The following is a 14,907-nucleotide window of genomic DNA, read 5'->3' on the forward strand; positions in this document are numbered from 1 at the left end:
TCCTGCCTTGGCCCTGCTTTGATTTGGCGCTATACAAATAAAATTGAATTGAATTGAATTGAATTGAAATTATGAATAAAGTAAAATACTACATCAATACAACATGAATGAGGAAATACACTTTAATGTGTAACAATTTTGTTTCTTTCTTTATGTACACTAAAAAATCACAAAATTTTCCTTGGGAACCATTGGTCCTTGCAATTAATGATTCAAAAGTTGCAATGTTAGTCATTAACATTAACCACACCTCCAAAGCACACAACAAAGTTGTTCTGGTGGTACTGCAATTGGGACCTAACTGAGAGATGAAGGAACTAGAGGATGCTGAACAGCTCACCAGAACCCTGACTGCTACTGACAAGCCCAGTCTTTTGGCCATGGAGGACAGTTGACCAGAAAGTGCCCAGTGCCCACAGTACAAGCACTCACCAACCTGAACCTGCGGTTGTCTCTCCCTATAGGCATCAGGTGTGCTCCTGCTGCATAGGTGATGGAATGTTGTCAATTAAGGGAGCTCGGTGAGTCGATATGGCCTGCCCCTCCCAGAGGCTGTTCTCTTGTCAGCAAGCAGGCAGTAGCAGAGCATAATAGACAGGCTGGAATGTATGGGTTGACTATATCCTGGATGTATGATGGGCCTGAGCCATTCGCAGTGCAGGGCACTCAAACTGACAACTCATTCATTCAGACTGCACCTTGGCCCACAATAATAAAAACAAATTCTCTAATTGTTTCTAAATGTAGCACTTGAAGTAGTTTAGCATATTTTACGAAGGCCTTATAGTAGCATGGTTGTTACAATTCTTTGGTTGTATCCACATGGATGAATGCACTTATTGTACTTAATGTAATGAAATATCTGTCTCTTTTGCTGATAAATGCTCCACTACATTCACCAGCTAGTCACTGTGTGCGTCTGCTCTTTGCTGCTGGACAGGTAGTGCACAGTGGGTTTTTCCAACAATGCTATGAGAGCAGAGACAGTGAACCAAAACAGTAAAATTGTGGCCAGACATTAACAAACTTTGCTCCATAAAGCTGAGAAAAGCTGCAGATTCAGAATATAATTCTCTTTGGGTTCATCACTATCAGAGACGCCCAACAAATTGTCACATTGTTTTGACATTATTTAATACATAAAAATAAAAATAGTGATTCTAATCTCTTTAAATTACTGTGGAATTCTTAATTGAATTCAGTTTATTTTTTCAATTAAAACACATTTCTTCAAATTTGTTTCTTTTGATTTTTGTTGCTTAATTCAATTTTCCCTCTTGAAATGTGAGAATGATAATTGACTTTTCAGTAAAGTACAAGACATGCCCTGAGAAGTAGATAAATGTTTGAAATGACATATTTTCATAATCACAGATGTTTTTTTTTTTAATGAGGGAGAAAGAGAAGATGCAATTTTAAGAATTTTAACAAGATAATAGAACTTTTTTTTTTTTTTTTTTTTTTTTTTTTTTAATAATAATGCAATAACATATGTTTTACCTGCCTAAATCTGGTAGCAGTTTTTGCATGCTAAAGAAGAAGGTGGCATGTGTGGTGGAAATTCCTGTGAGCTGAAGGAGTGAGTTCACTAGAAGACTTCAGATGTGTTATGCATAGGGATTGGAATAGATAAGAATTTAACAATTCCGATTCCTTATCGATTCTCTTATCGATTCTCATTGGGTGAGGAAATAAAATAGTGCAAATGGGTTTGTTTGCGTTAACTGTCTTTTATATTTTCATCTCTGCACAGAAAATATAACATATACAGTATGCACAAATGATGTGTGACGTAACGTCAGAACAAACCTAAAAAGAAGGTGAGCTACTTTTCAGAGTAGGGAATGAATGAAGCAGAACTACACTGGTTAAAATAACAACATGCAACAAGAGAGCTCTGTAAAGGTAAAATGTGTTTATTGGGCTGCAGTGCTGTTACAATGCTGCCATTATTATCCTTACATTTGCTGCTGCTGTGTTTTGTTGAATTTGTTTTTCCCCAGCTGCTTGTTTTGTAAAGGTGTGTTATGCTTTAGAAAAACGGGGTGGCCTGTGCTGCTGCAGATGTGTCTTGGTTTAGCTAAAATCTGGTTGAATACCTTTCTGTAGTATTTTTGTTGCAATTGAAGGCTGTTACAGTAATGCTAGTGTATCTGGAGTGTATGTTTGTGGGAGAGCATGATGCATAAGGGGGCCCACAGAAATAATAGCCTAGGGGCCCATGACCACCTTAATCCTCCTCTGGCTGTCTGCTAGAATGGCCTCTAAATATTATGTTAATGTGTGTCTGTTTAAGGTCTCCAACCTTGAGACCTTTGGGCACCTAAACTGTACAGAAGGCCTGTGATAGAAAATTCCCTCACAGCATGTTAATGGCTAAAAGGCAAGAGGGTGGTGACAACACCACTGTCATGAAAAGTGAGTTTGAAATAAAACTTAACATGAAATATGTAAATTCATATGTAAATATGTTTTTACCTTGAAGAATGCCATTAATAAATAAAAATTTACTCTAAAAAAAAAATGCAGTTGAAATACATATCTATGTTAAAGTATAAGTTATATCCAATCAAATTCAATTATTATGAAGATATGAAAAGCTCTACAAGAGATAAAAATAAACTCTGTGATAAAAATCCAAGATTCGAAGTTTTCCACATTTGTCTGGCAAAAGAATGTAGTGCTCATTGATAATGTGTCCAGTTAGCAATCAGTTCATTCTGATCCACAGCAGAAAGAAAACCTGTGTCTGGTTGGCTGCTGCCATCAGGTGAAATGTTTAATTGATTTCCATGACCTTCATAATCTAACTGGACAGCACAGTGTGACCGTTGCTTTGTCATAACTCACAGTGACGTCTCCTTCTTGCTGCCTGTCAAATGCATTTATATAACAGTAGTTACTGGGTTTATCACAGTCACATTTCCTGCATGAATCACTTCCTTCTCTGAGCAATTCTATGTTCATCTGACAGTTGGTTGGAAGCAATAGATGAAATTAATTTTTATCCATTCATTATATTTATTTGTTTTTGACTAGTTATTCTGGTCAGGGTGACATGGGGACGAGTCAACAATACAATTGTTGCCTATTGAGGCTTCATTATCACTGTTAAGCCTTTTTTCCTTTTTTTTTTTTTTTTTTTTTTTTTAAACTCTTATTAGAGGCCCAAGCAGAATTACTCACTTTGGAATGATTTTAAACTAATTGTGAATATATTATATAATTCAATATCTTACCATGTCCTACTGTGCCAAACACAATAGCAAAAGCTTTATGACTGTAAACTCAACATGTCAAATTAGAAAATTAGATATATGATGGCTGTCACAGCTATGTTGCTCCATGAAATCAGATGCCAATGCAGGACTGACTAAAACAAAAGTAGAGATGGCACAGATTTACAGGAACTTTGGCACAGATTTTCTAATGTTATGGCTTGTAGGAATTAGATGACTTACTAATCCTGGGAATCAGTCTGTAAATTGTAAAACTCTTTACGGCCCTTTGTCACTGAGGGGAGAAAGAGGATCAAAGGACAATTGAGTGAGGGACACTGGATAGAGGGGGAAGGTGAAGGTACAATTCACTGTACCTGAGGAGTTTATGGTATAGTATAAACCCTAAAGAAACAGGATGAGTGAACTCCCCCAAATGGTCATTGCTCTTTAGATTTATGATTACCAGGTGTGTGTGTGATAACCAGTTGTCCTTTTCCTGCTAACAGTATAAAAGCCAAGACAATGTGGAGATCTGGAGAGAACACTCTGCATGAGTCTTCCCTCCATGCTGCATGTATTAAAGAGACCTGATTCATCACACCGAGTCTGTAATTCTTCAGAGAATTAGCAACTCTCAACAAGCAACACAGAGAATTTCCCTTACAGGCTTCAGACTGCATTTGAGCAGAGATGAAGAGAGGACTTCCTTTTAGAGACCAGCGAGTATCTACTATACCTAGTGTAATGGCATGGGCTTTAAAAAAATGACTGAAATTAATCATATGAAAAAAGAGTTTATTTATCTTCGTTAGCAACCCACATGCAGTTATTAAGTCATTAAGTCATTAATTCTTTTCCTTTCGGATGTTAGTTACACAATAAATGATGGATTCTGCAGAATTCATTACATAGTTGACAAATGACCACCAGACACAAGACATACACTGAGTTGTACTGTCACTAATGCAGAATTATACATATGTCTCTTTGGTTGTGTCTTCAGCTGGAGATAAAAATATAATCCAACATGTGTCCCAGGAAACTGTCAGACTATCCTGATGGGGAAATGACACAAACACAAAAAAGGAAGGATTTGTTATGAAGCAACACTGGATTTTATTTATGCACACCTATTTCCTATAGCCTATAGAAGCTGCAGCCATCATTCCATCCCAAGATAAGAAAAAGTACAAACAACATATTAATGATTTTGTTAATTTAATAGTGGGTCTACTATGTAGTGGGTCTAGTTGAGGTTGTCCTACAGGAAAGGTCACTGTGTCAATAAAGGAATACTTCAACATTTTGGGAAGTCAGGATGTGGTTTGCCTAGCTTAGCATAAAGACAGGAAACATGGGAAAACAGCAAACCCGGCTCAAAATTTAAAAAAAAACAAAAAAAACAGCTATAAACACCTCTAAAACACACTGATTTAATATTTGGTATCTGCACACAAACAGAAACAGAAATAATGACAGTTACATGATGGAAACAATTTATTGATAAAGCTTTGTACAATGACTTATCGCAATCTTCTTGTCACTGCGGGTGTACAGAGGCACTGGGTACTCTGCGAGTGTATATATAGCCAATAATCCCATTGTCTCTGCATGCAGTCTTATCTCTGATCAAAAGTAATCAAGCCAAGACAAGCCTTTTATATAGTAATTAATTCATTCAGCCATATGTTCTTGCCATATACAAATCTGACTTCAAGGCTATGACTACCTAACCAGCACAAACTTTTGACTCTCAAGACTATGCTCCATCTAAAACCTAATTTAATTTTCTTCTGCTATTCTCAGCTGCAGTCTTACCTCTTCCATTGTTGCATCCCAGACCACTGGCGTTTCCTATTCGATCCATCCTGGCTCCAAAGCAGCTAGAGGCCCGTTTCCTGGTGGTCATCAGCAGATCCTGCAGGCGGCTCCTCTGACTCACAGTCCTGCTGTGGCCTTCAGCTGGTGATTGAGATCTTTCTGATGTCAAAGGTTCTTGATCCCCTTCCTGATACAGGCTCCATTCTCGGCTGGCCTGGTTATGCTCAGGCCCTTGGTTTGTTCCTTCATAATCAGCTGTGGAGTCCTCATCCTTCGCTGCTTCAGCCAGAGTCTCCTCAAAGTGCTCCAGTAAAGACTGGTGTGTAGAGATGAAAAAGTGGTCACATTCTGTCAGTATGTTTTGGCAAAGAAAACACATGCTGATTGAAAAACATAAGCCTTCTAGACAATCTGTAACTAGAAATTTGTCCAGAACTTGGTCATAAAATGAATAACTGTGTTATTCAAGTTTAAAGTTTCAAACTAGACTTGCAAGCAACTATAATGGAGTCAAAGCACCCTGACACAGTTTGTACACTGAAGTTCACCTACCAAAGGCCTTCAATAAGCATAGCTGAACAGGGTATAACAGGTGGTTTAATGCACACATGTATGTTTAGACAGGCTCAGAAGCCCTCAGAGGGCACACTGCCCCACCAAAAAGCACAGAGGACATTAGTACATGACCTCAGTGTCCGCAGTGGTGGCTACAGCCCTCTAGTCACTTCCACTCAGTTGGATAAAGGCAGAATTCTAAAAACCTGGACAAATGAAATGGCACCAAAGCTATCTGCATAATTAGAAACCACTGAAGTAAGCATAGGGTCTTTTATAATATTTAAAAGTGAGGAGTGATATGGGTAAAGACTGCAGCCCCAGCAGTAAAGCATCTTCTCATCTTTGACCTTAGAATACGCAACTTAATCCTTGTATTTAATTGTGAATATCCTGGACCTTCCAAAATGCAGTCATTAGACAAACAAGTGTAATAAGTAAAAGGGTGATATGGTTCCTTACCTTGAGCTGAACCAGGTCACTGGTAGAAGAGGGCCTCCTGAGTATGTGGCTGCTAACCACGGTGTGCTGACACAGCAGGACCAGCAGGCCCCACAGGACCGCAGTCCTCATGTTAACCTTCTGTTGCTACTATGGGTACTACAGCCTACGGCACAAGATTTTATATTCATACCAGCGCACACACAGACATGCATGCATGCAGACACACACACACACACACACACACACACACACACACACACACACACACACACATTCTCCATGTAACAGACAGTCAGTGTCAGTGGTTCATCATTTTGTAGATCGCCTGAAGTGCATTCTAACACCTCTGCCTGATAAGGCAGCTGGTCAGATGTCCATTTAAGTGGTGTTTGGTGCTAGGTGATGTGTGTGTGTGTGTGTGTGTGTGTGTGTGTGTGTGTGTGTGTGTGTGTGTGTGTGTGTGTGTGTGTGTGTGTGTGTGTCTTCATGCTAACTAGCCAACAGTGGCATGATCTCAGGAGCCATCTCGGAACTCTGAGCTCAGACATGGTGTGTATTGACAGGAATGCAGCATTCACCATGCAAATTCTTCACACTGTCTACACTCCTGACCCTGAAAAGTATCATCGTAGGTTAAACCATCGTTGTTCCTGGGTCACAGGAGGTTACATGGTTTAATTTGAAGAAGAAGGAAACAATGTCAAATTTCATCAGTATCTAACATTTATGTTTTGTCTACATAATACAATGATTGCTGATGCAATTTCCTTCCATTTCTGTTGTGTGTGCTTTTGTTCATGTGTGTACATTTTGTTATTGTGTGTTTTTTTTTTGTATAATGCACAGCGCTCAGATGGTCTGAGGTGTGTCGTGGGCACGTGTTAATGGAGGCACAGGTGAAGCAAGGTGGTGGTGATAGCGGGTTGGAGGCTTGAGGCAGGTGGAGGCTGGGTGGCACGGTGGAAAAGGCGCTGGGGCTGGAGATTGGTGCAGGTGAACTCACTGATCCAAAACAAAGAAAAAGACACAGATGATGAGACACTGGGTACAGACACTGGAGAAACTAACACTTGATGATAACAAACACTAATAACACTGGTAATTGGCCAACAATACCACTGAGTAGCGGAAACAATCTGGCAATGAGTCTTCAGCAGTCCACAGTCTTTATACTGCGCTGATAATGACGAGTCCCAGCTGAGTAGGGGCCACCTGGAGAACCACGCCCAGCCTCTGCCAAGGAAGCACAGGAAACACAACCCCACACCTCTCAGCATACAATAAACAAGAGTTATCTGAAACCACTGTGCCCCCCCCAGCTGATGTCTCCTGGTGTCCATTCATCCTACCTATTTATCAGGGTACTCACTGGAAACCTATGGGGCGGCTATGGCGCAGGAGGTGGAGTGGTCGTCTACCAATCAGAATTGATGGTTTGTTCCCTGGTCTTAGCAGTCCACATGCTGAAGTATCCTTGGGCCAGATACTGAACCCCAAAACTGCCCCCGATCGGTGTGCCCTTGGTGTGTGAATTCGTATGTACATCACTTTGGATAAAAGCGTCTGCCAAATAACTAATTGTAATTGTAAACCACGACCTGACGACCACGTCTGATGTCCAATATCTTCTATATCTATATCTAATATGGAGGGCACTGAAGGAGTCTTCACATTCATGGACTTGGACTTTCAACCTAACAGTGATGGGATTAATGACTCTCTCAACCTCAAATGGCCTCATGAATCGTGGCCCACACGATTTACATCCACTTGGAGGGGGAGGTCACTGGAGGAGAGTCATACCTGCTGCCCCAGCTGGTATTGAGAGATAGGGGACCAGTATTTGACAGCCAGGCATTGGTTTTGGGACTTTGGGAAGAACGTGTTAGAGCCGCTTTAACAGCTTTCCACACACTATGCACTCATTTCAAATGAGCTTGTACAGAAGGGGCTGCAGCTTCACTTTCCTGTGGAGGCTGAAAACCATTAGCTGCCATAAACAGGGACATTCCAGTAGCCGAGGTAGTGAGCATATATTAATATAATAATATAGGGCATATATTCAATCCACGGAAGCTGTGAACTCCAGAAAGAAGAATGACGAGCCGTAACACACCATAATGCTGCCTCCAGGTCCTGGTTAGCTCTGGTTAGCTCTTAGACTCAGGGTGATAACCAGATGATAATCTAGCTGAGGCACCCAGACCTGGGAATGTGAACTGGAGACCTCTGTCCGAAACTATGTCCAATGGTATTCCATGCATTCTAAAAACTTCAGACACCATGTTAGCAGTCTCTAAGGCAGAGGCAAGTTTAGGCAGGGACACAAAATGTACAGACTTAGAAAAACGGTCAACTATAGTCAGAACCACTGTATGGCAATTAGAAGGTGGCAAGCAAGTAACAAAATCAACAGCAATGTGAGACCAAGGTCTGCTAGGCATGGGTAATGGGTGGAACATACTGGCAAGGTGACGACGAGAGGTCTTACTTCGGACGCACACTGTACATGCCGCCACAAACTCCTTGGTGTCCCAGGTCATAGTAGGCCATCAAAAAGACTGCTGGAGGAACTTGAGAGTATGATGGAAACCAGGGTGAAAAGTTATTTTAGAGGAGCGCCCCCACTGAAAAATCTGAGAACGAGCAGCATAAGGGACAAACAGCAGGTCCATTACCAGGATCAGACTCGGTATCTTGTGCCTCCTTAACCACTTTTTCTATCTCACAGGTAGCTGCTATGATCACTAATGAGGGAGGCAGAATAGTTTCAGGTTCTATTTCCGTTGAGTCTGGGAAAAATTGGCATGACAGAGCATCAGGCTTAATATAACTCAAAAATAAAGCCCACCATGCTTGCTGTGAATTTAGCCTGTGGTCAGTCCAGACCAGCAAGGGATGTGCTGCACCCTCCAACCAGTGCCACCATTCTTGAAGTATCAAAACCACAGCCAACAGTACTCGGTTCCCCACATTGTAGTCCTGTTCTGCGGAAGATAAGCATCTAGAAAAGAATGCACAGACGTGAATCTTGTTTGTGTTTGGGCTACGTTGGGACAATACTGTTCCTACACCATACTCTAAAGTGTCCACCTGCACAATGAATTGGCAGTCAGGATCAGAGTTAACAAGCATGGGAGCCTGAGTGAGTGATTCTTTTAACCAAAGAAATGCACGCTCTGCCTCCGGGGTCCAAAGAAAGGGAATGTTCAAAGAGGTTAGTTTAGTGAGAGGAGCTGCCACCAATTACATCTGCAAGTCGCCACAGCTTGCCACCAGGATTTTTGCCTGTTCCTCAAGGCAAAACTGCTGGGTCTGACCACAGATTCTCAATTGGATTGAGGTCTGGACTTTGACTAGGCCATTCCAACACATTTAAATGTTTCCCGTTAAACCACTCAAGTGTTGCTTTAGCATTATGCTTCGGGTCATTGACCTGCTGGAAGGTGAGCTTCTGTCCCAGTCTCAAATTACAGGCAAAGTCACGGCATTAGTTCCCACTCGTGGCATTATTTAGAAGATGCAGCTGCAGTAGGTTAGGGTTAACGACAGACAGCTGACACAGAGAACGGGACCGATGGCTGGCCAGCCGGCTTTGCTTGGTGAAATAAATATGTTGTAAATTCAAATCAGAGCGTCTTCCGTGTCTGGAATGGTTTTCTTGAGTCTATAAGGTAACAATAATATAGTAATAAGACAACCTTGTTTGAATTGTGAAATGGGGTTGGCTAAAAAAAAAAATTTGGTTTCGTCCATACTGCTAGGTACTTATACTATATTGACCGGGCAGAATTACATCACTAAAAAGAAACTAAAATACAATTTTCACTGACTAAAACTAGACTTAAATGTCATCAGTTTTTGTCGACTAAAACTAGACTAAAATCATCAGTTTTCATCGACTAAAACTAAACAAAAAATAGTCACGGATAATTCTGACAAGAATAAGACTAAAATGCTCAGACTTTTAGTCGACTGAAACTTGACTAGACTAAAAAGAGTATGAACGTGACTAAAACTAATAAAAACTAAAATAACAGCTTGACACAAAGACTAGACTAAGACTAAAATTAAAACAGGCCGCCAAAAACAACACTAATGCTGCCACCACGTTTCACTGTTGGGGTGGTGTTCTTGGGGTGATGTGTTGGGTTTGCTCCAGATATAGCGTTTTCCTTGGTGGTCGAAAAATAATTTAATTTTAGTCTCATCTGACCAGAGCACCCTCCTCCATACATTTTGGGAGTCGCCCACATGCCTTTTGGCAAACTCAAAATACGCCTCATTTTTAACACTAAGTAAAGGCTTCTTTCTGGCCACTCTTCCATAAGTACTTCTCAACAACTTTGTCCCTGTTTTCTTCGAAGAGCTCCTTGGTCTTCGTGGTGTGATGCCTCTTGCTTAGTGTTGCAGCCTCTGGGGCCTTTCAGAAAAGGTGTATTTATACTGACAGATCATGTGACACTAAAATTACACACAGGTGGATTTCATTTCACTAATTATGTGACTTCTGAAGGTAATTGGTCGCACCAGACAGAGTGGAGTGTTGAAGGCAGTTTTCCATTCATCTCCCTTCCTTATTCTGATGAGAGGTTCAAAGGAGGGGGTCAAAGAGGGGCAAAGGGTATTTGTTCTTTATTGTGATGTCACTGAGTCCTCTGAAATCAATGCAAGGGCGGAGTGTCTTGTCTTTCTTTTCCACAAAGAAGCCAGCTACGAGAGGAAATGATGACAGTCTGATGAGGCCAGCAGCGAGAGACTCGGTAATATATTTTTCCATGTTGCATTCTCGGGGCAAGAGAGATTATCTACTCACAGGTAATTTTGCCCCAGGGAGCAAATTAGTGGTACAATTGTATGGTCTATGAGGTGGCAAAGAGAGGGCCAAATCTTTATTGAAAACCTGAGATAATCCATGATACTAATGGAACTCAAGGTTTGCCAATCAATGTGGGGATTATATACATGTAACTAATGTAGAAATAACACTACAGGAGATGTAGAAGAGACAGGAACACAAACTTGATCTGTTCATGGTGGTTACCAGAAATTAATAATGTAACTGGGGCTGTATGATGGGTTACAGTAGCTAATCTTCCATTAGTATTCTGAGGAACCTCCAGAGAGTCTAAATTGAACTAAAATGGCATAAATAAAACAATCTGCCCTGGAGTCATGTTTGTACTTCAGTTCCTCACTCAGACCCCCTACAAATACTCCTTGCAAAACGTTCTCATCCCAGCCACTCTCCCTCTGCAAGAATGCGAAAATCTACTGACTATGAGGCTACCAAAGCAGATCCCTGACATAGACAATAAGCAGCTTCCTGATAATGTACTGGGCGATCAAAAACTTTTCTAAATTTGACACAGATAGTATCGTAAGAGTCTAAAATCCAAGATATTCTCTCCCAAAGGGCTGTAGCCAATTGACCTCCTTTCCCTCGTAGCAAATTGATAATGTTTGCAATTCTACAGCGATCACTGGGATAACTGGCACTAACATCACACCTCATGAAGGCCCTGGAGCGGCTGGTCCTTACCCACCTGCGTCCCCTGGTGAGCTCGTCCATGGACCCGCTGCAGTCGCGTACCAGCCTGGCATCGGAGTGGACGATGCCCTCATCTTCCTCCTCCATCGAGCCCTGTCTCACCTGGAGTTGCCGGGGAGCTCTGTTCGGGTCCTTTTCCTGGATCTCAGCAGTGCTTTCAACACCATCAGGCCAGCCATCCTGAGGAACAAGCTGGAGCTTTCAGGAGTGGACCAACACCTCACATGCTGGATAGTGGACTACCTTTCCAACCGCCCACAGTATGTGAGGACACGGGACTGTGTGTCAGGGACTGTCCTCTGCAGTGTGGGGGCCCCCCAGGGAACGGTGCTGGCACCGTTCCTCTTCACCCTCCACACAGCTGACTTTTCCCACCTGTCACCCACCTGCCACCTGCAGAAGTTCTCTGATGACTCTGCCATTGTCAGCCTCATCACAGATGGGGACGATAGGTCATACAGAGGACTCATTCAGGATTTTGTGGACTGGTGTCAGCAGAACCACCTGCTGATTAATGCGGATAAAACCAAGGAGCTAGTTGTGGACTTCCGCCGCCCGCACTCTCCCCCATCACCAGTGAACATCCAGGGAAGGGACACTGAGATGGTGACATCTTATAAGTACCTGGGTGTTCATCTGAACAACAAACTAGACTGGACTCATAACACCACTGCACTTTATAAAAAAGGACAGAGCAGACTCTATCTGCTCAGGAGGCTGAGGTCTTTTGGAGTGCGGGGGGCCCGAAGAAGACCTTCTATGACTCCTGTGGCCTCTGCCCTATTATACGGAGTAGTCTGCTGGGGGAGCAGCATCACAGCAGCTGACAGGAAGAGGCTGGAGAAACTCATCAGAAAGGTCAGCTCTGTCCTGGGATGCCCTCTGGAACAGGTGGAGGAGGTGCGGGAGAGGAGGATAACAGCCAAGCTGTCCTCCATGACAGACAATGACTCCCACCCCCTCCAACACACACTCACTGCACTGAGGAGCTCCATCAGTGACAGGATGCTACATCCAAAGTGTGTGAAGGAGCGGTATCGCAGGTCATTCCTTCCTGCAGCTGTCAGACTGTACAACAGAAACTGCTCCAAGTAATCAGTACAATAATATGTTTACAATCTGTGCAATAACCTATGCAATAATGTGCAATAATCAGTGCATAGCAATCTGTAAATACTATCTACAATTTCTTAGGATGACGTTATTCTTTTATCCCACTCTTGTATATATACTTGTTTTGAATTTGCATTGCACTTGTTCTAATACTTTATACACTTTATTGATGCTGCTGTATATTGGAATTTCCTCTCGTGGGACTAATAAAGGAATATTGAATTGAATTGAACTGCTAGGCTTAGACTTAGACTTCTTTATTGATCCCAATTTGGGAAATTATTTTATTTTGTTGCAGTAGCATTTAAACATACATGCAAAAACAGGATGTATACACAATTATTTAGAAAAAGTTATAAAAAATATAAGCAGGAAAAAAAATAGAAGTAAAAATATAACTAAGTATAACTAAATATATAATATATAATATGTATTATAATCTATATTATATAATATTATAATAATATAATTAAGTATAATTCAGTATAACTCAGTATATAAACAGTATTTATAGCAAAAAGCAGAAAAAACAATTATGCAGTTTCAGATGAGAAATAAATGTAAACCGTAGACTGTATGTGCAATATTCCAGTCGTGCAGATAAAATGTAAAAGTTATATGTGAGAGTTAGAGTTTGTGAGGTTAATGGATTAACGGTTTAAGTTACTATTGTACAGTGTGATGGCTTATGACAGGAATGATGTTCTGAAGCAGTCCTTGTGACCGCAGAGCTGGAGCAGTCTATTGGAAAAGGAGCTCCACTGTCTGTCCATGAGGTGGTGAAGATGATGTTCAGGGTTATCCATGATGGATAACAGTCTGTCCAGTGTCCTCTCCACCACTTCCTCAAAAGTGTCTAGTTTGCAGCCAATAACACAGCCAGCCTTCCTGATCAGTTTGTTCAACATCTTGCTGCACACGTTGAATGATCTGAGCCTCCCTAGGAAATATCAACAGCGTTGATGTTAGTTTTCCAGTTCAGTCTGTTGTCAAGATGCAGTCCAAGGTATTTGTAATCCTCACCACTGTGACATTCTCCCCAAGAATACACAGTGGTTGTGTGGTCGTCCTGTCCCAATCTAAATGGGAGTGAGCACGCTGCAGCAGGTGTATGATAGGGTCATCCACACCCAGACGGGGTTGGTAGGTGAACTGTAGAGGATCCAGTGATGATTTCACCTGCGGTCGAAGGTGGGCCAGGACCAGCCTCTTTAGCACCTTCATCATGAGCGATGTAAGGGCAATGAGTCTGTAGTCCTTGGGGCCAGATGGAAATTTCTTCTTTGGAACAGGAACCACGCAGGATGTCTTCCACAGCACCGGGACTCTCTGCAGGTTCAGGCTCAGGTTGAAGAAGTGTCCCAGATTCACGGACAGCTGGCTGGCACACGTCCTCAGGACTCTGGAACTAATGCCATCAGGGCCAGCAGCCTTGCACAGGTGCAGCATCTCCAGCTGTCTTCTTACCTGGCCCGCAGTAAGACAGGGGATGGTGCTAGTGGAGGGGGTGCTGTGGGGGATGGTGGGGGATGTGGGAGTTGAGTCCAAGGGAAGGATCACCAGGGAGGATTGAGGGCTGGAGGGAGAAAGCTTGAGCAGAGGGGGATTGTGGAGGCCCTTGAGGGGAGGTGTGAAGGGGTGGGGGACTGTAGGGCCACTCCAGGTTGTGAGCTAAACCTGTTGAAAAAGTGGTTTAGCTCAATGGCCTTCTCAAGGCTGCCGGCTGCTGGTTTGTCTCTTGCCTTGAGCCCCGTGATCTTATTCATTCCTGTCCACACATCCTTCACTCTGTTCTGCAAGAGTGTGACCTCCAGCTTCCTGTAGGCATTTCTGCTCTGCCTCAGCTTCTCCCTCAGTTCATATTGAACACTCCTCAGTTCTTTTTTTGTCCCCTAACCTGAAAGCTTGTTTTTTTTCTGTTCAACAGACTTTTCAGTTCACTGGTCTCACTGGAGACCAGCGCTGCTATGCTTTACCTGTGACCTCAATAAATACTTTGGCTGTGAACTGAAGATTGCTCCAGACTATTCTTGGGCTTCCAATAAAAGAATCGGAGCTAACAATTTGGTGCCGTGACCCAGATTGGCTGACCCTGAGACCTTGTCCGATTGGTGACCGCCGGAGTCGATTGGAGGGGAACTTTTTCAGACAATTTCAGGCGCCTAAATCGGTATGCAGAAAACTCTTTTCTAACAGAAACTT

At 42.4% G+C, this 14,907-nt stretch overlaps 1 protein-coding gene across 1 annotated transcript; it reads right to left on the bottom strand.

The window, feature by feature from the left end:
* Positions 1-4,271: 4,271 nt before the first annotated feature.
* On the bottom strand, positions 4,272-6,170 carry nppa (natriuretic peptide A). Its single transcript, XM_070969368.1, has 3 exons — positions 6,060-6,170; positions 5,040-5,358; positions 4,272-4,276 (listed from the first exon to the last, which is right to left on the bottom strand). Exons 1-3 carry the CDS (start codon positions 6,168-6,170, stop codon positions 4,272-4,274), a joined length of 435 nt encoding a protein of 144 aa, XP_070825469.1.
* Positions 6,171-14,907: the final 8,737 nt, after the last annotated feature.

The sequence above is a fragment of the Chaetodon trifascialis genome, chromosome 8, assembly GCF_039877785.1.
Source record: "Chaetodon trifascialis isolate fChaTrf1 chromosome 8, fChaTrf1.hap1, whole genome shotgun sequence".
NCBI lineage: Eukaryota > Metazoa > Chordata > Actinopteri > Chaetodontiformes > Chaetodontidae > Chaetodon > Chaetodon trifascialis.